The 25,477-nt window shown below is 45.3% G+C and overlaps 5 protein-coding genes across 8 annotated transcripts; 3 read left to right on the top strand and 2 right to left on the bottom strand.

The window, feature by feature from the left end:
* Positions 1-86: 86 nt before the first annotated feature.
* LOC128893181 (sodium-dependent nutrient amino acid transporter 1-like) lies at positions 87-6,802 on the top strand. The gene is made up of 9 exons (XM_054154000.1): positions 87-1,703; positions 1,783-1,914; positions 2,351-2,591; positions 2,981-3,212; positions 3,799-4,173; positions 4,257-4,623; positions 4,716-4,992; positions 5,083-5,177; positions 5,324-6,802. Exons 1-9 carry the CDS (start codon positions 1,677-1,679, stop codon positions 5,459-5,461), a joined length of 1,884 nt encoding a protein of 627 aa, XP_054009975.1. The 5' UTR covers positions 87-1,676; the 3' UTR covers positions 5,462-6,802.
* Positions 6,803-7,234: 432 nt separating this feature from the next.
* Positions 7,235-12,996, top strand: LOC128893184 (sodium-dependent nutrient amino acid transporter 1-like). Its single transcript, XM_054154004.1, has 10 exons — positions 7,235-7,639; positions 8,898-8,981; positions 9,455-9,728; positions 9,959-10,175; positions 10,413-10,784; positions 11,085-11,451; positions 11,893-11,992; positions 12,190-12,366; positions 12,540-12,634; positions 12,708-12,996. Exons 1-10 carry the CDS (start codon positions 7,625-7,627, stop codon positions 12,852-12,854), a joined length of 1,848 nt encoding a protein of 615 aa, XP_054009979.1. The 5' UTR covers positions 7,235-7,624; the 3' UTR covers positions 12,855-12,996.
* Positions 12,809-18,903, bottom strand: LOC128893183 (sodium-dependent nutrient amino acid transporter 1-like). 3 transcript variants are annotated; one of them, XR_008461265.1, is made up of 10 exons: positions 18,643-18,901; positions 17,209-17,581; positions 16,095-16,374; positions 15,630-16,004; positions 14,989-15,178; positions 14,744-14,920; positions 14,237-14,336; positions 13,575-13,846; positions 13,231-13,482; positions 12,809-12,947 (listed from the first exon to the last, which is right to left on the bottom strand). XR_008461265.1 is itself a non-coding variant. In XM_054154003.1 (9 exons), the coding sequence occupies exons 1-9, from the start codon at positions 18,655-18,657 to the stop codon at positions 13,315-13,317; spliced, it is 1,860 nt and encodes a 619-aa protein (XP_054009978.1). In that variant the 5' UTR covers positions 18,658-18,903; the 3' UTR covers positions 13,210-13,314. The 3 variants fall into 3 exon arrangements, 2 of the variants coding, with proteins under 2 accessions (XP_054009978.1, XP_054009977.1); XM_054154003.1 differs by lacking the exon at positions 12,809-12,947 and having other exon boundaries at positions 13,210-13,482; positions 17,299-17,581; positions 18,643-18,903; XM_054154002.1 differs by lacking the exon at positions 12,809-12,947 and having other exon boundaries at positions 13,210-13,482.
* Positions 18,904-19,272: 369 nt separating this feature from the next.
* Positions 19,273-21,493, top strand: LOC128893180 (uncharacterized). Of its 2 annotated transcripts, none has more exons than XM_054153999.1 (7): positions 19,273-19,443; positions 19,527-19,626; positions 19,740-20,050; positions 20,118-20,367; positions 20,663-20,740; positions 20,830-20,891; positions 21,354-21,493. In XM_054153999.1, the coding sequence occupies exons 2-7, from the start codon at positions 19,537-19,539 to the stop codon at positions 21,406-21,408; spliced, it is 846 nt and encodes a 281-aa protein (XP_054009974.1). In that variant the 5' UTR covers positions 19,273-19,443; positions 19,527-19,536; the 3' UTR covers positions 21,409-21,493. The 2 variants fall into 2 exon arrangements, with proteins under 2 accessions (XP_054009974.1, XP_054009973.1); XM_054153998.1 differs by having other exon boundaries at positions 19,527-19,629.
* LOC128893182 (sodium-dependent nutrient amino acid transporter 1-like) lies at positions 20,746-25,472 on the bottom strand (the record flags this gene model as incomplete). Its single annotated transcript, XM_054154001.1, has 7 exons — positions 20,746-21,790; positions 21,849-21,943; positions 22,006-22,282; positions 22,374-22,550; positions 23,332-23,521; positions 24,257-24,631; positions 25,354-25,472. Coding segments are annotated over 7 exons (1,407 nt in total), but the record flags the coding sequence as incomplete, so codon positions are not given.
* Positions 25,473-25,477: the final 5 nt, after the last annotated feature.

Genomic DNA, 25,477 nt, shown 5'->3' with positions numbered 1-25,477 from the left:
AGAGAGAGAGAGAGAGAGAGAGAGAGAGAGAGAGAGAGAGAGAGAGAAATATAAGGAAGACACATTATGGGTTCCACAGTACTAGACGATTTTCATTACTCGAAATAATATGTATATCATTGTATATCCGTATATATAAAAATGGATGTTTGTATATACAGGGTGTCCCAAGAATGTAGGAGGTCCTTGTTGGAGTTTCCTTAGCGAAAATGTTGTTTCGAATCACTCCCCGAATTACTCCTTTCAAGGACTTTTAACATTCTTGGGACACCTTGTACATGCATACGATAGATTCAGAAACTGTTTGACCGATCAACGTGAAACTTGGAACATAATATGTATTTTTTCATGGAGAAGGTTTTTATGCTACTCGATACGACGAACCAGAAGAACTAGGAGAACTAAAGACAGTGACTGACCGGTTCACGAAGGTTCACGTGGTTGAACAATCAGTCGAACGTAAGCTACATGAGATACAATCACGTGGTCGAGCTGTCGGTTAAACGTAAACGACAAAAAAAAAAAAAGAAAAATATACATATCGAATCGAGTAATCTCCTCCTTTTTCGAAGTCGGTTAATGAAATAAATAGTATATTACAAGCGGGCCGCAGCTAGTATGTTGTACGCACGACAATATTTCAATTTGAGGTATTTTTAAAAACGAAACGCGCGACACACGCGCCAAGAAACGTTCTCCCCTGACACTTATTCCCAGTGTCGTTTGTTTCCAAAAAAAAAATGCCTGAATGCGTCCTAATCCCAATTCCCAGGCAGGCTTCTCTGGCTCCAATGAAAACAGCCCGAGAGATTCGACGATTTGCCTCGATTCGCACGCGATCCCCGTGTCTAATTTCTCCGATCCTCTCCGAGGAGACCGAGAACGTTCTCCACGTTCCGAAATTTCGCAATTTACGCCCGACGATTGTCCTCGATCCGTGAATATCCCGTTGTTTTCGCGCGTGGAACGCGAACCTTCGTCGATAACCGACACTTGCCGCATCCTGTCTGAATAGACGCGGGAGCGAGTGCAGCACGGCTCGCAGAGATGAAATTCGAAGAACGAAGGTGAACGTTTCGCGTCGATGGTATCTAATCGACGTGCGCGTTAAGAGCGAGGTTTACTCCGTCAATGTCTGCCTTTGGAACAGCTTGGTCAGACTCCCTCGGACAAATTGTTCGCAGAGTCGAACCTCCGACGACCTCCTGGGCCACTTCCGTGACTACCAGAAGCATCGCTCGCCATTGACGGCCGATTCTCGATCGATCGGATACCGCCAGGAACGAAGAAACTCCGAACGCGAGGAATACATTAAGGCTAATCGATCTCCAGAATTATGTAAGCAGCTGGTGACATCTTTGGAAGCGTGTTATTTTCGCCTGAAATATGCGATTATTATAACGAGGAGTCCGGGGGCCATTGTCTACCCGCTAAAGAGGAAGTTACGAGGCGAGGAAGGAAACATTCGGTGATGGTTTATCACGCGTTAACGGTCCAGTGTCTTTTCGCCGAAAGGATATTGTCGCGAAGGTGTGCTACCTAGATGGAAACGGATTCGCAAACGGATTCGAATTAATCGACGAGTGCGGTGAACGATTCCAGCCGAGGTTACAGCGAATCGTACGCGGTTTAAACGAGTGGAGAATCGGTAAATCGTCGATATCGTATCTTCGGACATGGAGAGACTCGAGGACGGAGTTTACGTGAGATATTTCATTGATGTTCGTTAGAAATGTCTGTCGTTAGCGATGCGCTCGTAAAATAGCAGGGAAATGTTTGCAGAAACGGAATGGTCACGCGAACGAGGCCTTCCAGATGGAGGAGGTCGGAAGGAAAGGGAACGATTCCACGGACGTCGCCAAGTCGAAAGGGTCGAACGCGCCGGAGAAAGTACCCGAGGAAACCAGCAACCCTGTACGTAATTTGGTCTGATAACGATCGCTTCGGAACGATAATACGTGAACAATAAATCTACGCGCGTTCCTGTCGGTTTACATTTCGACGTATTAGCTCGAGTTAATCGCCTTGTCTACGTTTGCATGACATCTTTGTTTCTGCGAACGGTACGTCAAGTTGTAAAACCACGACGCGGTCTAAGGTGTCGATGAGTGAATACGACGCGAAGCAAGACGCGCAGAACAAATCTTAGTCGCGTTACAATTTGTATTAAAAAAAGCAACGCAACCGCGAATGAAAATAATGTCAACTCGCAAGATTAAGTAATCTTGACGCAGGTTAAACAGAGTACGTGAAAGTTAAAATAACGGTACAATAATTGGCATAGTCGGCGAGTTCTGTAATCGCCGCTACCACTTTATCGTAATTACGTCCAGTGTATTTTCTTGCGCAGAGGGCAGAATGGGGAGGTGGACTGGAATTTTTAATGGCATGCATAGCCACTTCCGTCGGTCTCGGTAACGTTTGGAGGTTTCCATTCACTGCTTACGAGAACGGAGGCGGCGCTTTCCTGATACCTTACATCATTATCCTCGTATTCGTGGGAAAACCCTTCTACTTCCTGGAGGGTCTTCTGGGTCAGTTCACCAACAAATCCTGCGCTAAGACTTGGTCCATGGCGCCGGCGATGAAAGGTGAAGGCTTCTAAAGAAATAAGAACAATATATGGAATAAAATTGTTTCATTTGAAGCTCAGTTTTCGCGAGAATCGAGTTTGAGAATCACATTCGCACGTATACCGTTACGGATGATTGTGAGTTACGGTTCGTCGAGCATCGTATGACGCGTGTATCGTGTTTGTAAAAAAACTAGCAGGCCTCGGCACGACTTCGCCCGTGCTAAGAGTGAGTCAGATTTCAATTTCGATCTTAAAGTAATTGAAACTAATGCTAACATTTAGCGTAAGGCGAGTTGATAAACGATATCTTTAGTCTTTTTGCTTCGGTGTATACACGTACATGTTAATAAACGTACATAATACTTTCTTTGGCTACCGTAGATGTAACGAAAATGTTACTTCCAGGGTTGGGGTACGGCCAGGCTTTCGCAGCGACGTGCGTGGTCTCTTACTATTGCGCTCTAATGGCTTTGACGTTGTACTATCTCGCGGCCAGTTTCCAATCCGAATTGCCTTGGTCATTCTGTCGCGACGAATGGCAGGGTCAATGCGTCGACTCGGTTCCGAAGGACCCTGACGAGAGCACCACTTTCGTAGCCAACGGTACCGTTCGCAGTTCCGCGGAATTGTACTTCAGGTTAGTCGAGTAGTACTCGATCGTTGGTGGAATTATTGCGAGTTCCATCCGAGACCAAAAGCAACGGAAACTACAGGAAACTAATCACAGTATTGTCTCGAAATAAGCAGCTCTATTCGGCTCGACTTTGTCCCTCGTCGAGGGCCCCACGTCAAGAGGGAACCAATAGACACAAAACAGGGGGTTCGAGTGTTGGCTCGAGCACCGAGTGTCGTGCTTTGGAGATTGATAGAAGATAACATGATTTCTCATTTTACCACTAGTAAAGTATATGTACAACTAACGGTAGTATTTCGGAGAATACACACGCCAGAGAAAGAGGAGAACATTACGCATATTCTGTGCTCTTTCCACTAATCTGTTCAGTCGGCCATGAAAGATTTATCTCTCACTCGGCGGGTGACTTCGAATGAAAAGGTGGGAATAAGGTCGCTAATAACCTGTGATGTCAACCTTAACAAATTAAACCTTAAACCTTGAAAAAAAAAAGGGTGGGAATAGCGAGTTGCTTATTCCGAGACAATACCGTATCGCAGAACGAGTTATCGTTACGAGTCTTCCGTCCAAATTTCCAAACGATTTCCAGGAAGATCGTCCTGAACGAGTACGACTCCATCGACGACGGCATCGGGCTGCCATCTTGGCAGCTGACGATCTGTCTGTTCCTAAGCTGGATGGCGATATTTGGTGTACTTTTCCGCGGAATAAAGAGCACAGGAAAAGCAGCCTACTTTCTGGCGATATTCCCATACGTCGTAATGATCGCCTTGCTGATCAGATCGGTGACCTTGGAGGGCGCAGGAAACGGCATCCTCTTCCTCGTCACGCCGGATTGGGAGAAGCTCTGGCAACCGAACGTGTGGTACGCCGCCATCACTCAGTGCTTCTTCTCTTTGTCCGTCTGCTTCGGATCCATCGTCAGTTATTCGTCTTACAGCAACTTCGAGCACAACGTCAGCAGGCGAGACTCTTGATCAAAGTTCCTAATGCCGTCGAAGGAGACAACGACGAACGATCAATGATTTTTCTGATCTGCAATTCCAGGGACGTGTTAATAGTGACGACATTGGACACGTTCACCAGCCTGATAGCCGGCTGTACGATTTTCGGGATCCTTGGGAACCTGGCGCACGAGATGGGCACCAGCGACATATCGTCGGTGGTCCGAGGCGGGACTGGTCTCGCCTTCATTTCGTATCCCGAGGCTTTGTCCCGTTTCACGGTGGTTCCGCAGCTCTTCGCTGTTCTCTTCTTCGTGATGATGTTCGTGCTCGGCGTTGGAAGCGCGGTGGCTCTATGCGGCGCTGTTTTCAGCATCCTTTGCGATCACTTCCCGAAGGTATCCCACTGGAAGCTGGTACTCCTGGTTTCCTCTATGGGATTTCTTGTTAGCCTCATCTACATCACACCCGTATGTATCGGTCACCTTAAACACAGGACGACAATTTACGATACTCTAGTGAATATTAATTACTCTAATGATTATTAATTTAATCGTTCAAGGGCGGCCAATGGTTCATAACGTTGGTCGATTATTACGGTGGCACGTTCGTCGCCATAATCGTCGGCCTTTTGGAAATGGTAACGATCTTCTGGATTTACGGCGTGACGAATTTTTTGAACGACATGGAGTTCATGCTGGGTTCGAGACCGTCGTGGTACTGGAGATTCTGCTGGGCATTCATAACACCTGTGCTCATGATCGTCATCCTGGTGTACACCATCGTCACCTACGAGCCGCCCACCTACGACAGCGCACCATTTCCGGCATACGCCTACGGTACGTAGTTCGAATTACGTGAATCGGGACGCCATCGGGAGTACGTATTTTCATTTTTTCTCATGATCTTACCGTTTGAAATATTTCTAGTCATCGGTTGGCTCCTGCTCGCCGTGGGAGTTTCACTGATCGTCGGTTTCATTCTGCAGAAACTGATAGCGAACAGGTCACCGTCGTTGATCGAAGTGAGTAATTACGTGGAATAATTAGGCCCAGGTGCATGCACAAGGGAACCTTTGCTCGATCTTTGATTGGAATTTTACTGAATTTTCTATGGAAATCTGATTAAATACCAACGATATATTTTTACTGGTCGATCGTTGTCTCGCAGACTGTCAAAGCGGCGTTCCGGCCATCCGAAGAAAACTGGGGCCCAAGCGACCCGAAAGTGCGGCTGAAGTGGAAGGAATTTACCGCGGACAAGAATTTCCGTCACCGTGGCGGTTTCGTCGAGACCTTTTTTAGATAGAATTAAACAAGGCCCGCAACAGGGCCGGCGCGTTACCTCTTGCGGGGCCTGAAATCACATTCGAATCCTACACTTAAATTTTACCACGAGAAATGATTTATTTACAAATGCTGTTAAATACAGACCTTGATTACTTACGGTGCTTCGTACCTATGGTACATTTTCGTTGTCAGCGTAACGCGTTCGATTATCCATGTCAGATGTTTATCCACAAACAAGTAATATTCTGCAATATAATATAAACGAATTAATGTAACGTATAATGTAATAATAAAACAGTAACGATAATATCTATGTGTAAAAATGCCCACTTGCATATTTTGTCACATACAGTAGATTCTCTATAATTCGCTGGAAACGATCCCCACCGCAAAATTCTGACCTATGTTATGTAAACAAGATAAGGCTTACATCGGATCAGCTTGACATCCGTATCAAAAGGTTTTACGGTGTAAACTAGGCCAACTGTAACAGCGAGACCGGCGCGACAGAAATTAAAGGGCAATGTCGGTGAGACGCTAACGCAACAACAAAAAGTTTTTTTTTTTATTTTTCGACTTTTTGCAAGTGAAAATTGTACCGTCGTATTTGTGTCGTTTCCTCTAGGTAAAATCATACCAAACGCGGCATAATTTAGTGCATATTTCCGTATTTTACGGGCCAAAGGAAACAAATCGTTATCATTTTTAAAACGAAGAAATGTGCACCAAATCACGTCGTGTTTCGTGTAATTTTATCACAAGAATACCGCGCAGATACGACGGTACAATTTCCGAAAAAGTCAAAAATGAGAAACTTTTGCTGTTGCGTTAGCGTGTCTCATCGACATGGTCCTTTAATTTCTCCTTCTTTCGTTGCCTCTCTTTCAAAATGGCTCTTAAACGGTTACCAGCTCTGCCTACAGTTTCGGTTCTTCTACGCGACAATTCGTCATTTATCGCTCCAGAGTTTCAGCGAATTACAGAGAATCTATCGTATCGTAATGCATCCTTCATCTCCGTACGAAATACGCGTAAGCGTCAACGTAATCGTCGCGTTCGGTACAATGTTTCGAAACGTACGTCTCCGTGCGAGTGCAAGCTGGTGACGAATGATACCTGATTTAATAATCATCGCGTAACGGCGTAGAGATCGTGGAATGCCGGAAAATTCTACGGTAGAAATGATTGGTCTCGGATCGGTCTCAGTTGACAAAGAGAAAGTCACTGTTGAGCGTCGCGCTGGTTACGCTTGACTGTGCGTTAACGTACGGAGAAAAAAGGTTCACAAGGAAAACAAGTAGACGCATTCTGGCCGAGATTATAATCGACATCAATGTATGCTTCGGACATTAAGCACCTCGAGCGTTGCGTTTAGGACGTTTGAACGAAGGCGAAGGGTTCGAGGGTTCCCGAGGGAACCTTGTTCGCGATTCCGTCTCGAACGAATTACTTCTACTGTAACAGAGTGGAGCTCTGTTAAAGAAAAGAATTCTAACGATTCTCGTTAGAGACGCGTTGACCATGCGAACTCGTCTCGCGTTTCCTGTCGCGGATCTTGTGACGCGCTCGATTTACAAAACAATTCGCGATTTACAAAATCAACGCAAGCGGAACGTTCGGATCGCGTCCGACGGATTCCTCTGAGCGACTCGTCGCGCGATCAAAAATCCATCAGACTTTAACCGTGACAGAAATGACGTCGACGTACAAATAAGGGAAAAGGTGATGGCAAAGCCGCGAAGGCAAACCTATCAGCCCAAACGAGATCAGGCCCCTTGCGCCATTTAACCGTGGCAAAAATTAAGTCGAGTCGTTTCCGTTAATTTTCGAGGAAACAGCTCGCGACGCTTTATACGAGATCCGTGTTTACGCGAAAAATGATCGAGCCTCCGAGGTCTCGAATCGCGAAAGGCGTTTTCGCGGGTGGAGTGGAAATTTCGCTGGCAGATAGCCGAAAAATTCAAGATGGCGCGGGGTGAGAAGAGGAGTTGATAAGTGGACGGCGTGGCATTATTGCGAAAATAAAAAATATAGCACTGCCAGTTGTCACGATTTCTCACGACGCACTCTTGATCTACGTGAACAAAAGTCGTCGATCAGTCTTCCAAAGGCTTTTGCCACGTGAAGATCGCGTTCAGATCGCCGAGGAGGGACACCCGCGACCGGTGTGCCGTCAGTGACTATGACTTACGCGCAGGTTCGTACTTTTTCCGACGTATACGATTACAATAAAATAAATCAAATTCGCGCGTTGCAACGACCAAGGTATTGCACTAACTATAACGTATAATACTCGGACGAAATTATGCGTGCATGTGGCGTTGGCTCGCGATGCTTAAAATTAGAATAAACCTAAGGGCGTTCCAGAGAATACAATGAAAATTACAACAACCTAAATTGCTTGTTACTTCACCCCAACGATACGGAATTATTGTAAGCTGGCCGCGATACTCTGGAAAAGTTATTAAAATTGTAAAAATTGTAAAAATTGTAAAAACTCAAGGAATTCTTTGAAGCTTCTTGATTGGCACGTATAAAAATCGTGTGGTTGCTTAGAGATTTTCCTCGCGCACTTGACAGATAAGTTTAGAGGGGTTTCGTTCGTTCTACACAGAGCTTAGAAAAGTTATATTTAGGAAACAGCTTCTTAGAAAGTGCAAACGATTCGCTACTTTAAATATCGAGTGTCTTTCGAAGAGCTAATCTAAATTGCAGTCGTAAACTTGTGTCGTGGCTTAATTTCGGTTATCTTAATAACAACGTTGGCCTATTTCGAAATATTTTTAAGAAATTCGACGATTCTGTAAGATTTATCGCGTCTGTTGCGGATGCAACTATATCCGTCGATGTTTGCACAGATATGTACGGGCAATTTTGCTACTTGCGCGCCTACTTGGAAGGAACGCTCGCACGCAACGTTGTAACAATTAGACATGCGGATGTTCGCAGCGAACGAAAATATTTAGAAATCTCGATTCTTTATACGAATCGATAAAGATATGGATTTTCACGAACATCCGCGAGTCTAGTGATCGTATTAACTAAAGGCGACGCTCGTGGCTTAGCGAATAAAGAAGATGCCCCAAGAACGAAATTAGATAAATACGGAGTACTAATATTTACATATTTGTACAATGCCTATTAATCGGGGGGTCGTTTAACGTATTTAACGATAATCTTCTTCGCCGCCTCCATCGTGCGACAGATGCAATCATAAATGAAACATTGTTCCGTCGTGAATATTGCTCGCGACTCGTAACGGACTTAACGCGATCTCGCTGTAATTACGCTTTAATAACGCCTCGTGGCAAATTCGAACCAAGTACTCGCTGATGTGTTCCTTACGTAAACGCGGCGATAATCGAAGGAACGCGTTGCAGCGCGCAATTTGTTAGATAATAAGTAAAAAAATGAAGAAGAAAGAGTAGTCAAAGGATTACGTTTTCTCTCGGTAGAATAATGTCGCGGGCGACGAGCAAACGCAAGGATCGTACAGGCTCTCGGTGATATCGGCGAACGGGAAGCAGCTGGAAAATGGGGTAAGTTGGTTACACGTACGTTCATTCGACGTAAATGCGTTTACCTGTTACTATTAAGCGATTTAATTTCTGTACATTTATCCGATCGATATTATTTCATATCGTTACTGTGTGGAAGAACTGTTCGGTGTAGTGATACCGATAGAAAGAATCGATTCTAAGAAACAACGATCGTATGTCGTTTTCGTCAACATGTTTATCGCACGGAACAGATCAGAAGTAAGGATGCGTCGCTCGAATTGGTATGATTTCACTCGAAACGTTAATAAAAATGACGCGGAGACCCAATAAATTCCAGACCATGGTTTACGACGTTTTAGGGTCATTAAGATATTCTTTCGAGGTATCATATTTTTGCTTAATACCCTCATAGAGCGCGAGATAAAAACTGCAAGTTTCGTTTAATTTACTAAGAGAATTGTTTTCGTTTTCGTTTCTTTAAATTATTTGTATTCGAATCGTTTGTCTCGCAGTCCGTGGAAGGAAAACCCGAAGATAAAGAGGCACGCGCTCAATGGGGGAGTAACATAGAGTTCTTGATGTCCTGCGTGGCGTTTTCTGTTGGCCTCGGAAACGTTTGGAGATTTCCCAGTACAGCGTACGAAAACGGAGGCGGAGCGTTCCTGGTGCCTTATCTCGTCGTTCTCTTCATCATTGGCAAGCCTATCTACTACATGGAGATGATACTCGGACAATTCAGCAGCAGATCGTGCGTGGAAGTCTGGTCCGTGGTGCCGGGCTTCAAAGGTACCTTTAATCGATAAAATGGACTGTATATTGTGACCTAAACAAAATTTCTTTTAATATTATTAATTTAAAAGATGCGAACGTATCAAGACTGACCTGTTGATATTTGTGTACACTGTACAAGGATGATTGTAACCGAGCCTCGAGACCGAACGAAGGTCCGCGCGAACTTCGTTGCTTCTCTTCTAGCTTCTCTTCTAGCGCTCTAACGAACTTGTCCATTATTCGAGGAATCGGATACGGCGTGACCGTGTCCGTCTTCTCCGTGGTCACCTACTATTGTTCCCTGATGTCGTTGACGATGTACTACCTGCTGGCCAGCTTCCAATCGGTTCTTCCGTGGGCTGTTTGCTGGGAAGAATGGGGCAACGTTTGTTTCGACAGCACATCGGCCAGCAACGCCACTTCGAACGTCAACAAGAGCAGCTCGGCGGAATTGTACTTTCGGTGAGCGTCGAAGATATACTTGGTAAATTGGTTCGTTTACCGTACGAATCTTTCCTTCCTTTCTATCGTATCACGATCCCTGGAAAACGGGGATCGTTCGATTTCGACGAGCTCCGATCGATATTAATTGACTTGGAAAGAACGGAATAGAAGGATACGATACGTATTACGTATAATAAGATAAGTATAATAAGATGTACAGGGTGTCCCAAAATTGTTGAAGGTCTTTCGTTCCAGATACGTTGTTCTCAACGAATCGGGGATCGAGGAAGGTCTCGGAGAACCATCCTGGAAGCTGGTGGTCGCGCTCTTCGTCAGCTGGACGTGCGTGTTCGTAGTGATCCGGAACGGCGTGAAAAGCACCGGGAAGGCCGCTTACTTCCTCGCGCTGTTCCCGTATGTGATCATGATATGCCTTCTGGTGAGGGCAGTGACCCTGGAGGGAGCCGTGAACGGCATTATATTTCTATTCGAGCCAACCTGGGAAAAGATCTTCGACCCTTCGGTCTGGTACGCGGCCGTCACGCAATCCTTCTTCTCCCTCGGCGTGTGTTTCGGCGCTGTCACCATGTACTCGTCCTACAATCGTTTCGATCACAATGTATTAAGGTAATTTTTTCTTTTTTTTTTTTTTTGTATTGGGAACAAGTTTCCCGTGAAACTTTTTATTTGAAAGAGGCGTCGCTGACGATACTGTTTCTGCGTTCGCTCGAGTACTATACTTGCGATTCGAAGGTGTACGCGCGAGGTCTCGTGCGAGGTCACGAGACCTCGCGCGTACACCTTCCGCGGTATAGTACTCGAGCGATACGTTTCAAGCGTAAACGTCATTTTTTATCCGGCGTGAAAAATGTCAACGTTCGTCACCGAAAGTTACGATCAGGTAACGGACTCGAATCGTTATTCCAGAGACTGCACGGTGGTGACGACCATGGATCTTGCCACGAGTTTGATAGCAGGGACGACCATCTTCGGGATCTTGGGAAACCTCGCCCACGAAGTGGGCAAAGAAGACATCAGCACGGTGGTGCGCGCCGGCACGGGTCTCGCTTTCATTTCCTATCCGGAAGCGCTCGCCAAGTTCACGGTGGTGCCCCAGCTCTTCGCCGTGCTCTTCTTCCTGATGCTGTTCGTCCTGGGTATCGGCACCACCGTCGCCTTCACCGGCGTCATCACCAGCATCATCAAAGACAAGTTTCCTCGGATTCCGAACTGGAAAGTTGCTGCCTGCGTCACGAGCATCGGCTTTCTCATTGGAATCGTTTATTGCACGCAGGCACGCAGCTTTTTTAACACTTTATTTACCGGGAGCCTATTTATAAACTTTTTTTAATTCCAGTATTTAGTTACTCGAACTTATTTACTGTGCCGATGATTGTCTATTTACAATGTTCAGTTTTTGGGAACAGACTTGGCTTTCAACGTACCTAGTAACAGTATGAAGGAATTATTGCCAGACTAGATTGGCATATGCTACTGTAGAACATTCTTTCTTTAATTAAACAGTGTTTCTAAATAGCCCGGTAGATAAAGTGTCGAATTATCCCTTTGATACTACAGTAAAGTCTCCATAAATGGACTGAAACCGTCCCCGCAACTGGGGTGTGTATCCCTTGAGGGGTCCAGAAGTACGATGGCCGAGCAGTGAGAGACTTTACTGATGCGCTCCGATAAACAATTACAGATGTTATCGAACGAGTCTTTATTATCGTTGCAGGGAGGACAACACGTATTAAACTTGGTGGACTACTTCGGAGGAACGTTCATAATAGTGTTCCTGGCTTCCTTCGAAGTGATAGGGATATCTTGGGTGTACGGTAAATGAATAATTCGCGTCTCCTACCGCCTATGGCGAGGCCAACGAGAAAATCGATTTTGGGAAAGATTCCCACCTGCTCGAGTAAAAGACTTCGTTAACGATCAACGTTCTTAGAAACACTCCGAACGAGTCGATTTATCCGTGGCCTCCGCCACAACTTCGCCTACAGCTTTCCAATCGATTCTTATCGCACAGGTGTCGACAACTTTTTGGACGACGTGGAATTCATGATCGGCAACCGCCCTTCCTTCTACTGGAGATTCTGCTGGGGTTTCTTGACACCCCTGGCTCTCTTCTCGATCCTGATTTACTTTCTGAGCGAGTTGACGCCTCTCACCTACAACGGCGAATATTATCCAACTTCTGCCTACGGTAGGAAAATCTTTATTCGTAGGAGGGACTTGTTCGGTGTCCTTGGGCACGAGAGGTTACAGATTTAAAGCTCTCGACCGCTGATTGACCTTACGTGCTATATTATAGAGTAGACGATAAAATTAACCGTTTGGACCTCTACAGAGATAAACGTAAGCTTCGCATTGTTCCAGTTGCTGGGTGGTTACTGTTAGTGCTGGGAGTAATCCAGTTCCCTATTTGGATCATCGTCACCAGGATGCAAAACAAAGATAAACCCGCGTTGGACGTAAGCAACCGAGATGACCACTTCTTTCATGAAATCTTCGAGTCCTTTTTCACTTTCGTCCGTATGCTTTCAGATCCTTAAACCGGACCCCGACTGGGGGCCCAAAGATCCGAGCAAGTACAAAGAGTGGAAGGCTTTCAAGGACGCCAAAAGGATATCTAGGATGAACCTGGGCAAGAAAAGGTCGAGAATCGTGACGTTGCTGATCGGAGGAGATTGATAGCAACTGCAGCATTAAGAGATTCGATCAAGAATCTGACCATCGGACTGCTTCGATGACGCTGACGAGATACCCCGTAGATCTCAGCTTATTCTGTATTGTAATAGAGACTTCGTTTCTAAATAAATACGTTAAACAGTTACGATCTCGCGGTACTAGGTTGTCCCATAAGTTCCCGGACACTTGATGCTTGAATTTTGTTGACATTAACATTATTTATGGAATTGAAGAATTGACAGAAATAGAAGAAAATTTTGAAGAATAATTATCGTTTGATTATAATGTTATTATAAAATGATTTATTGATAGCAAATGTACGGGAACTTATGGGACAATCTAATATTATTTACAGGAATTTCCGCGTTATCGCGCCAACCATTTTTATTTGTTTCCACTGGTAACGAGCGTCCGGAGAATGCAAGAGGAGATTCTGTTTCGAGAACGGTCTTCTGGGACAGTCTTATTTCAGCTTTACACGAAGCAGTATGCAAATCAGTTGAAGCCACTTGGGCTGCGTCCTGAGACTCCTCTCTTTCATTTTTTCTTGTTTGAAGAGAAGCCAGGCTTTCCTGTACTTGGCCTCCCTCGGTCCCCATTCCGACGTCGGCTGAAAGGACCTCTTCAAGTTCTGAAACAGAGGATAATTAACCGCGACTGCCTAAATTGTGTATAAATGCGATCTCTGTTTAATTCAACTGAAAATTTTCAACAGTTTTTTACCTGTAACAAAGGCAGCCGCCTGTTCTTTACTATTTCCATCGTCATCCAGAATGGTATTTGGAAAATACTAAAGCAGAGTAAAACCGCGCCAGCTGCGTGGGCCGATGTCGGAAATCCTTTGGTTCCGTAGGTCAATGGCGACAGGGTGGCGACGGTGTAGATGAAAATTGTTATCAGAATCAACGGGGTCACGAGGAACCAGCAGATCCTCCAGTAGCTGGTCGTCTTCCTCTCCAGCATGAACTCGACGTCGTTCAGCAAGTTCTCTATACCTGTCTTGATTACTTTAATTACCGGTATTCCGAGCATTTCAAGCAGTTCATTGGGAGGGGAGGGGACTGTCTGTACAAAGAATAGCGTATTAAGCGTCCCACAGAGTGCCACAGACTGCTCTGACGTGACATGGGCCCACGTCAGACACGAAGGGATGTCAGATTGGTGCATGCGCGTAGCTCATAAAAGCAACCGTTGCACGGCATAGTTAGTTGATTTCATGAGCTACGCGAAGAGTAGTCTGTGGAACGCTTTAGTTCTACGTAACACTAAAAAATTGAGCCACTGAAAGTTGCGACGTTGATCGATGAGGAAAACTGCTTTTGTTTATGAACACTTCTCCAAGTATACATATGTACATTCTTTAGAAACGACGCGAGAATACGAACCGTACAACCACGTTCCCGCGGTGATTTCAAAAGAGGCCAAGATGAACACAACGAAGGAGGTGCCATAGTAATCGACGAGCGTCAGCATAAATTGGCCACCCTGCGAACAGAATTTAAAGTCCTTGGACAAACGCTAACGAGATACCATGGCTTATGCAACTCTCGCGAACGTTATCGTACTTTGTTCCCTGATCTTTTATCGTGACTCCGATAGGAAATTAACATAATCGTTCAATTTATTACGTTGTGTCGCACTTTACTCGCGTCGATAGCGGGTATCTTTCAAGTATCGTCCACTTTCCTGAAAGCTATCTCTTGAACATTGATATCCACGAAGGTGACGATGCTTGAAAACAATACAAAGAAACTCGCGCAATTTTATTGTGTCATATATAAGCGACAGTTCTTATCCTGGTTGTAATCAGATCTGGTTGTATCAGAGAAAACTTTTGTTTGTGGCAGAAATTAACGAAGCAAGGCTATTCATTTCTAGAAATATTTACGTACGGGAGTAACGTAAACTGTGCTGACGGCGAATCCCATCGAGCACACCGTAAAAACGATCTGCCAGATCTCCACGTTCGGAAGCCGCTCTTTCAGGGCGGTTGCGATCCCCGATACCATGCCCACGGTACTGCCAACTCCCAGAACGAACATCATCACGAAAAAGAGAACCGAGAACAGCTGTAAATCACAGATACGGTACAATTATGTACATAATAATTTTGTAATTCTTCTATTTGCGCGTTTACCTGTGGCAAAAACGTGAACTTGGCTATCGCGTCAGGGTAGGAAACGAACGCCAAGCCAACCCCGGACTTGACCACCTTGTCGATGTCCGCGATCCCCATCTCGTGGGCCAAGTTCCCGAGAATCCCAAAAATCGTGCAACCAGCTATGAAACTGGTCACCGTATCCAGGCTTGTCACGATCATCGCGTCCCTGAAACGTGGAACACTCTAAACTTTTTGTTGTCCAAATACAGGGTGTCCTAAAAATGTTGAAGTGCATGGAAAGGATTCGGAAGGTGATTCGATACAACTTTTTCCTCGGCGAAAATGTTGTCCGAGGTTTCGTTAAGGAGGTATCAAGAGAAAACTCCTCTCAAGAGAAAAATCAAAGAGAAATCTCGAGTTGCCGGTAGATAGAAGAAAAAAAGGTCTCGAGTGCAAAGGGTTGACAGAAAATTCCGACCAATTAGAGCGCGGCCGTTCCACCCGCATACTCGCGCTCTGGTCGGTCTTTTCTGTTAATACCTCCTTAACGAAGCTTCGGACAACATTTTCGCTGAGGGAAAAGTTGTTTCGAATCACCACCCCTTTCAAGGACCTTCAACATTTTTGAAATACCCTGTATATTATCGTATATTGTAACACATATTGTCCTCGTGTACCTGTAGATGTTGTGCTTGAAGTCGTTGTGCGACGAGTAGGTGATGATGACGCCGAAACAAACGGAAAGCGAGAAAAAGCATTGGGTGACGGCTGCGTACCAAATAGTTGGGTCCAAGAGCTTCGACCATTTCGGCGTGACGAAGTACAATATCCCTTTTGCGGCGCCATCGAGGGTGACCGCTCTGATCAGAAGACTGATCAGAACTACGTAAGGGAAACTCGCGAGAAAATAGGAAGCCTTTCCCGAGCTTCTCACGCCCTGGAACGATACCAGGAGCACCGGGAGCCAGCTACCCAACAAGCAGAGCGTCAATCTCCAATCTGGCAGTCCGATTCCATCGTCGATGTTGTCTTTTTCCTGAAGAACTATCTTCCTGGTATCGAACAGTGGGTAAAAATGTTCTCCGGTATAAATAATTAAGTACATTCAAGTATGGAGTCGAAGGGAAGGTAAAGTGTCTCACGTGAAGTAAAGTTCAGCCGAGCTGCTGTAGTGTTCGTCGTCTACCAGCAACCTGAACAAGTTCGTTCCCTGGTGCGTTCCTTCGAGCGCGTCCATACTGTTCGCGCTGGTATTCATCTTTCTGTCGGAGTCCACGCAACGGTCGCCCCATTCTTCTCTGCACTTTGCCCAGGGTAGCTCGGCGGAAAAAGAGGCGACGAGAAAGAACAGCGTCAGAGCCATCAGGTAAGTGTAATACGTCATTAGCGCCACGCACGAACAACACTGGGCCCAACCAATCCCTGAAATAATTTCGTTTGTTATTGTACGATAGTTTCAAGATACACGGGATGGGGAAAAAATGTTGGAGGTCCTTGAAAAAGGTAGCAATCGGGTGGTTCGGGGGCGGCGGAGGGGGGGGGGAGGGGGTTGATTTGAAACAGCGTGTCCTTGGCGAAAATGTCGTCCGAAGCTTCGTTAAGGAGATATTAACAGAAAACAGATTATTTCGGATTAGCCAGTCTGTCGGCATCATGGACGCCGTTTACCTAACTTTTTTATACATGGGTGCCATACGAGCGATAAGTCTCGCGATACGCGTTATATTTTTGCTTGAAAGAATTCAAAGTTACAGTTAAAGGCTGAATAAATATATAGTAAAAATTTGGAAGCTCTGTTGTTAGTAAATTAGAAATAGTTAAATGGTTGAAGCAGGCCATGTGTTTAGTCTCTGCGCGCGCTCTCTCTCTCTCTCTCAACGGAGGTTCGTTCGGTCAGAGGACTTCGTTTAGGAAAAGGTCGGACCGTCGAGGGTGTTCTCGCGGTTGGGATTTTTCTGACGTGTTTCAGACTCGTGGAGTCGAGACGTATCGAAAATATAGCAAATTCACAGTTACACAGAGTCATTATTCGCACGCCCTATAACGCATTCCTGGCATACACGGTCTGATCTTACACTGTGTTCTTTCATTTCGCTATAAAAACAACCGAGAAAACCTTTAAAAAAAAACGGCCGTCACACGGGATGACCCGCTTAATAGAAATAAATACGAAATAAAAGTTGCGAGAATCCATTGCAATGTCTAATTACGAAGGATCCGGATCTTAAAGGTTCGATGAAATCGATTGTAAATTACCAACAAACGCGGGCGACAATCTCCAAGCTTTGATGGACGACGACGAGGAGAACTGTCCCATTATCATCTCTAGATAGTAGAACGGTTTACCAACGAGGAGCAGGACGATGACGTAAGGTATCAGGAACACACCGCCGCCATTTTCGTAAGCGGTGAACGGGAACCTCCAAATGTTACCGAACCCGATGGACATGGCTACGCAGGACAACAGGAACTCTATGCTGTTGTTCCAGCTGCTCGTCGCTTTTACTTCCTCCGTTGATGTCGAGCATCCCGATATCGATTCTCCGGATTCGTTGTCGGAGCGACGACGTCGATCTTTCTCGTCCTCGACGAACGCCGAGTTCCGGTGGCCAGTTTCCACTGCACCGCTCTGCGAATACAAGGCAACATATCAGATTGTCGCGCAGATGAGAACGTAAGTAAAATTGTTTCGGTATCTTCGGTATCTCTCAGCTACGTTTCTACTCGCTCTACGAGTTGATATAGTGGAACGGTTTAACGGTAAGTGGAGTAATTTAGCTGCAAGTGGAGAGGGTTACCGATAAGTGGGCTAAAAGCGAATTTCCGTTTGAAAGATTGCATAAAGATAGCGCGCTATTTCACACTCTCGGTGACCACAATATTAAATAAATTTGAAGAAGGTCGAAAGCAAAGGAACCCTCCGTGCACGTTTGTAAACATTGATTTTATCAACTCCGCCGGTCTCGATACTCGCAGCAATTTCCAGTGTCGTCTTTTCCCAACTGTCAAGGTCACGGTACATCCATCGCGAGACCAAGGGAGGGGAGACGTCTTACGTCCATCGCGTTACTATTTCGCGAAAATTCGTAAGTAACTCTGCTAAAAATTAACTTTAGGAAACTGATGATAAATGCGATATATTTGTTTCAAACTCGTAACTCTCGGATGGCGATTGGCCCCTTTCTTTGTCCTTTAATAGTTCGCGTGGAACAAAGTATATGTGTTACGATGCTTAATAATCATTCTTTCTCTCAGTGTCACTCATTATCAGACGATTTGCATCGTGTGCTACATTCGAGATAGCGAAGCATTAGCTTTAAGCTCTTTATGTTGCCCGGCTCTTATCGCGTGAGTAAAAACTTGCTATCGTCTGTGTTTCCACGAATAAAAAAAAAAAAAAAAAAAAATCAGAGTTGTTCCGCTGTGGTCTTGAAATTAAGGTAATTAAATTTGCCGACTTCGTTTCTCTTCGCTTTTTGGGAAAATTTGTCAATTTTCGCGTAACTGTATCTCTGGAACTAAAAGAGTAATTAAATAAATTCGCGACAGCTTCGAAATTTTGGTATTTCTGTGCAATCCAGCTCGAAGAGTTTCTAACCGATCGCTCTCGAGATCGATAGTTGGTTTCGGAGATTTTTAGGAAGATCTCGTGACAGAAAGACGAAGGAAAAGTCACGTTCCTCGACTCACCATGTCCTCGTGCATCGGATAGTGGAGTGTCGAACGAACCAGTCACGGGATGAAACGTAACGGCGCGGTTTTCGAGGAACGGTTAAATCGACCGCCAAGCTGCGATCGATCGTCGCGTGCATCCGCTTTTATAGAGAAACCGGCGTCGATCCAATCGGTCATCAGACGAACGCACTCGAAAAACTTCGACGATAATGTGACATTAGTTTGCACTGCAACTCTATGCTCCGGTTGATAACAGCGCGCGCAGCCCCGGAACTCGCGTTTATTACCGTTACTGACGTGGTCGCGAGGATCGAAGGAAAACGGCGATCGACGCGTGAAAAAAGGTACGTATTTACAATGTTTCCGATTGCGTCCTCGAGTGCTGTAATTATCGTAATTGCTGGTATTAAACGGTCACGATAAATGGATGAATGCGGAATACTGATAATGGAGTTACTGTCTCTCCTTTGATAATCCGATCAACAATTCAAACGCGGTCTTTTTGCCAGAATCGGAATTTACAATTATTATATTGGGATATCAATTAACGTTGTACTACTTCATTTCTCTCGACTGACAGGAATTTCTACTATATGTATATAGTATCGTGGGTGTAAGTATTCTACTACAATATAATAGCATTTCGTCCTGGACCTGCTAAGTCTGGACTCTTCAGGAAGGCTATCCAGCAGGACCGTGACCCGTGCCTTAGACGCCAGGATATTTGGAGTTTGGTCAGGAGGGACTTATATAGGAATGATAGAGGGAACTGAGTGCTTGTGAGAAACGCGCGGACTGCGCGGTTTCCCTCTGGAGGTGAGGAGCGGAGGTGCCACCACAGTATGTAAACTACAGTGAAGTTGCTGATAATTAATATTTTTTCTTAATTCCAATTCAAGGCGGAGGAGAATGGTTAAGAACGATCTAAATTGTAAGAAGAAATTAACACTCACAATGGAGCCGGACCATGAAACGAACGGAGTATCAAAATTAGACAAGGTCGTTTGTAAAAGGCTCCGCGTCTGTTTAATTTAATTCTCCAACTAATTGCTAACTCTGATATTAATCGATACCTATTGGTTATTATTGCTAAACTTAACCACTATTGCTAGGAACATGATATTTTGGATGTATGCGGGTGGAAACGCGCGGATCTGGAGAAACTGAAGGAATTGGAGTTGCACAACATCGGCGAGGAAGCGAGAAAGGTACTGAAAGAAGAAGCCACTGTTAGATCTCCGGTAGATACGAAAAACTTGAAGTCACTGCAGAAAGCAGAAAATGAAGAGGATCGATCCAACGTGGCACCAAACGTACCTTCGTCTCCAAACGAAGATATCGCGAGCTTTTTACGAGAAAGATGTTTAAGTCGGAGCTTGATCGCGACTTTGCTGAAGACTGGGCCCACCTCTGAGTTCTTTAGGTGAGAAAGTCTTTCGAGTTATGGTTGGCGTATGTGACCTTATCGCGTTCGATTATTTTTTACGTAGACTGCTGACGGCGATGGGGTTCGCTGACGAGGACGTCGAAACGCTGAAGAAACTGTGGGACGCACGGAAGGACAAGGATGTCGATTCCTCGTGGTCGGTGTCTTCTTCCTCCGACGAGTATCTATCCTCGGATGGGCTTTACTTGAGAAATTTCTTGAGAAAACCTCTGTCGCAAGGTCTTCGTGAAATCGTTGCAAAGAAGCCTATCGACCCCATCGAATACCTCGGTCATTGGTTGTTGAATTACAAAGTTAAGTAGCGATACAAAATTCGACAACCCATTGCCAATGCTCGACACAGCGTTATTCCGCGTTACCAACAAAACGATCTGTTTTATGGATCAAGTATCTCGCTTTACTTTTATACAAACAGTTCTATCGACCCCTGTGTCCACGATTTCTTTACATCCTGTAGATAACATAGATGCATTGAAGACTTCTGATTCGATTATCGGAACTTATCATTTTCTAAAATGTATAATATTATTAGCAAATTGTATTAATCGTGCAATGAAAAAAAAAAAAGAAAAAATATGACGATTTCAGATATGCGAAGAACGGTTCAGGAGACAAAAGGAATTCGAGCTGGAGCTGATGATCGAAAGGGAGAGGGTCAAGCCGCGGGTTCGTATGATTTTTCTATTTTATTATATAAATTGCTTCGCGTACCTATGGTGCAACTACTGCTAACACACATATTACTCTATAAACAGGACTTGGAAGACGAAACATCCGTGTTGACGAAACACGAAGAAGAAGAGGAAGAGGAAGAGGGGTACGTCGACGATCGGAATTTCTTGGATTATGAATGATTGAAATATCTGCACACCGGAGAAGCGGTCGCGTCGAGTATCGCAAGCGTAATTCAACGATTTGTTACATTTCTATAGCGACTTATATTACGCGAAACGTGGCACGTTTTTAATAAATGCTATCGAAAGCGTATCGTAGGCATTTACAAGGCAGACTCTATTAATAAATAACAGAAGGAGTTTAAATACTTTTAGTGGCAGTAGCGTAACGTTGATCGTTCAAGCTACGCCGATACTCGATTTTATGGATAATACTGTGCTTCGTGGCGCTACGAAAAGAAACAAAATTGTTCCACCGCGATGAATTGTACGTTTCCTTCGGAAAGCCGTTTCTTTTCAGTCTAAGAGTATAAAACGTACGAGCGATAAAGGATGAAACATCGAGAATGGGACGGTCTACGTCTAACAATAAGAACTATTTACAGGACGGAATACCGAACGAGTAGGAACGAATCTTTGGAAGACGAACGAAGAAGCTAAGAAAGAAAGCATCCATCTTTTCATCTTCGATAACTCGTGCTAACTTTAACTGAAGCTAACTCGAACACTTCAAAATCAATGCTTTACACCCCTTGTAAGTTGAGTATGTGCAGTTTAGAAAAAAAAAAAAAAAGAAATTGGCATCGTTCATTTCCAAAACTGTTCTACCATCGCTAACTGCTCCAATGGTTGACTCCAAGACTTCTCGTCACACAAGCTTATCTTCCCAGCAGAGTATCACATAAACGAATTGCTTGATCCTCGAGCATTCTCGTTTCTCGCGTATTTTCCGTCTGGTTTCCTTGAATTCGCGCCAGGAGGTCAGCTGTTTGGCGTTCTTAGGTCCCCATTCCGGGGAGGGCCTGAATGCTGACTTGATCATCTGCAAACGCGCAACTATAGTCGTTCGTTCCGCTATCGAGATCGACTTTTCATTTTACCTCGGGCAGCTTCAGGTCTCTGTTGGACATTACGGTGTAAATCAGCCAGAAAGGAATCTGCAGTACGCCGATAGCGCATAAGCTCCATCCGACGGCTGCAATTAGATTTTTTAATCGGACGCTTAATATTCCTACGTGAAATATTATTCGTACGTACCGTGCGCGCTGTCGGGATATGGAATACCGCTGTAAGTCAAGGGTCGCAAAGAGACGAGGGTATACAGCAGAATCACAGCCAGCAGAAGAGGGGTGATGACGGCCCAACAGAGCCTCCAGTACACCGACGGCCTTCGTTTCAACATGAACTCCACGTCGTCCAAGAAATTCTCCAATCCGTACACCCAGAAGATGCCGGTTATCTCCAAAGTGGCCAGGATGAACACGACGAACGAGCCAGCGTAGAAATCCACCAGCTCCAAAATGAATTGTCCACCCTGTAGGTAGAGAAACGGGAATAAATACACGTACTTGGAAATGTTTGTCTTTCGCTTTAGGACTCCGGTAACGTACACGCACGATACTTACGGGTGTACAGTAAACGGTGCCGACGGAAAAGCCAAAGGTGACCGTGCCGAGGACCACGTACAAGTGCTTCCAGTTTGGGAACTGATCGCTGATGATGGTGATAAGCGAGCCCGCCAGAGCGATAGCGCTTCCAATGCCGAGCACGTAAAGCATGAGGAAAAACAGCACCGAGAACAACTGCGAACAGCGGTAAAATCCTTGACGAGCCGTTCCTTCCAACGAGAATTACATCTGGATCACCTCGAGCGCGCAAACGAATGGATAAAATTCGCGTAGGTTTGTTTGTTACGATCCTTCGACTTATCTCGATCACCCTGAACGCCTTGAATTAATTCGCGGACGGTGCGTTAGAGGAAACGAACTCGACTTCTCTACAGTTGGATCATGGTCTACCGTTTTACATTAAGGTCGTATTTATGGCTGGTGGAATAGAGATTTACATATTAAAAGCAATAACGCTGGTCGTAACATGACGTTTATTATTTTTGTCGCTTGTTCGAGTGACTGAACGGGATAATGTAAATCAGGATTGCAAATCTAGATAAAGTGATTTGAGATTCGAGACGTCTACTCTCGCGCGTAGCTTTGAACATAGCGAGCCAACTTTCACGAGTGACTATGACTTTAATATTCTTAATTAAACGATAATTATTCGTGGAAATGACAAGTTTGGACCGTCTGCCTTCGTAATCGGCTTCAACTTTCACAATTAACGTCAACGTTATTAACGCGTTAAGAACTACGCAAAGAGAACAACGTTCGTTAAACCTGGCCAAAGGTCAGCGAAGATTGCCGATCTCTGATCTATGGTTTCTATTTTGTAACGGAACCGACGCGACGTAGCTCCGATCAAGCGAGAAAGTATCTCGAAGCGACGCGACCGGATGAACGTTTATCTACGTGCAAACTATCAGGCCTGATATCGACGACTAATCAATGGGAGGGCTTCGATTCTCACCTGCGGCAGAACGGTGAACTTGGCGATGGCGTCCGGATAGGAGACAAAGGCGAGACCGGTTCCGCCCCGAACGACTTTGCTGACGTCTTCTATGCCGAGCTCGTGAGCCAAATTCCCGAGGATACCGAAAATGGTGAAACCCGCCATGAGGCTGGTGAACGTGTCCAAGGTGGTCACTACTATCACGTCTCTGCAGAGGCAAAATGTTCGTAAGAGTTAACGAACGATACAAATCTGCGCTTGAAATGATATTTTTTTAGGAAGCCGGAACAATTCTTGGCATTGTACGACTCGGTAATGTAACGTGAAACATAAACTATTACGTACGGATTATTTACTAATAATATTTTAGTGACAAAGAAACTACAGTAAAGTCTTGTTAAGCGCGCAAACTCGGGACTGACCTCGTACAGATAACCTGGAGTTGGTATATTCTGTGATGTTTGCCGCCAAGCGTCGTACGTAGACAAGGACAGCGAGTAAAGAAGAGGACGGAACGAAAACATCCAACTATGGCGGTGAAAGGATTTAATGCAACGGTGAAACTTTTTTATTCTTAACTTTTACTAACTTTTCCTCCCTGGGGTTGGTTTCTGTGCTTTTATCCTGGAGAAATTTGCTTTCAGCTAAGCCTTAACAAGACTTTACCGTATCGGGACAACGTACGCGAAGTGCGGTCGTCCCATCGTCGATAGCCAGCAATTACGACGGCAGAGATGGTAACCGATTTATCGACGATATCTCTGACAAAAGTTGAATCTTCAGGTCCCGTAATACTCCAACGAATCCCGATAGCGACTTACGACAACCCCCCCCCGATTGTCAACGCATGACCAAGTTTAGTAACGGTACCGGAGAAACAAGCGTCTCGTTCTAACCGTGTTAACTTCTCTATTCAAGCATTATTTTATATTCAAAGAGTAACCTGTATATATTGTGTCTAAAGTCGTTGTAGGACGAGTACATGACGACACCACCGAAGCACACCGACAGCGAAAAGAAGCACTGTGTGACAGCAGCGTACCAGACGTTCGCATCGAACAGCTTCCCCCAATCCGGCTTGATGAAGAAAACGATCCCGTTAACGGCGCCGTCCAGGCTCGCCGCTCTGATCAGCAAGCTGATCATGATGACGTAAGGGAAGAGCGCGAGGAAATAGGCCGCTTTTCCCGAGCTCTTCACGCCGCGCGCCAGCACCGCGAATATGCAGGCCCACGCGACCAGCAAGCAGACCGTCAGCTTCCAATCCGGCAACCCGATACCATCCTCGATCGTCTGCTTCTCCTTTAGCACTATTTTCCTGATGAGAAAGCGTTTACGTCGCACGTTACGGCCAAAGAACGAGTCTCGCGCTGGTTTCCACGAGACAAGAGTTCGGATTGGGATTCGGAGTTCGAGTTGGGATTATCGGGACGCGAGCAGAGGACTGGCGGGATTAATTGATACGTGATATAGGAATTGATATGTCTGAAAGATGTTGGAGGTTATCGGAAGGAGTGGTACGAGGGGTGATTCGAAACAACTTTTTCCTTAGCGAAAATGTTGTCTAACAGACAACCCTGAGCAATGAGAAAGTGTGGCCTACGCTACCGCGGGCGCTCCAACGACACGCTCGCGCTCTGATTGGTCAGGGTTTTCTGTTAACACTATGACGTCCGGCGACACCACAGTGGTGACCTTCGCAAAGTATTGGCTGACGACAGCCGGCGACAAGCGAAATAACAGAGCCGGCAAAGTGTTAATATCTCCTTAACGAAGCCTCGGACAACATTTTCGCCAAGGAAGACGTTGTTTCGAATCACCCCCCGAACCACCCCTTTCAAGGGCCTCCAACATTTATGGGACACTCTGTAGACGTCTTCTTCGGAATATTCGACATTTCTTGCAAGGCTGCTACAATGGAACGTTCTCTAACGAAATAATCAAATTATTCATGGTAATAGCGATACCTTCAAACAGAAAGAGGATGCTCTAGGTTTTCGTAGCTTTTTCGACAAAGAGGGACCTCGCCTCGCTACTCACCTGAAGTAGAGTTCGGCGGAGCTAATTATCCCGGTTCTGTTCTCGCCGGTTCTGTTCCCATCGGTGTTGTTGCGGGATCCACCTGAATCTACGCACGAGTCTCCCCACTCCTCGAGACAGGTGG

This window comes from Hylaeus anthracinus, unplaced genomic scaffold (genome assembly GCF_026225885.1).
Source record: "Hylaeus anthracinus isolate JK02 unplaced genomic scaffold, UHH_iyHylAnth1.0_haploid 26165, whole genome shotgun sequence".
Taxonomy (NCBI): Eukaryota; Metazoa; Arthropoda; class Insecta; order Hymenoptera; family Colletidae; genus Hylaeus; species Hylaeus anthracinus.
This window is presented reverse-complemented; position numbering and strand designations above follow the sequence as displayed.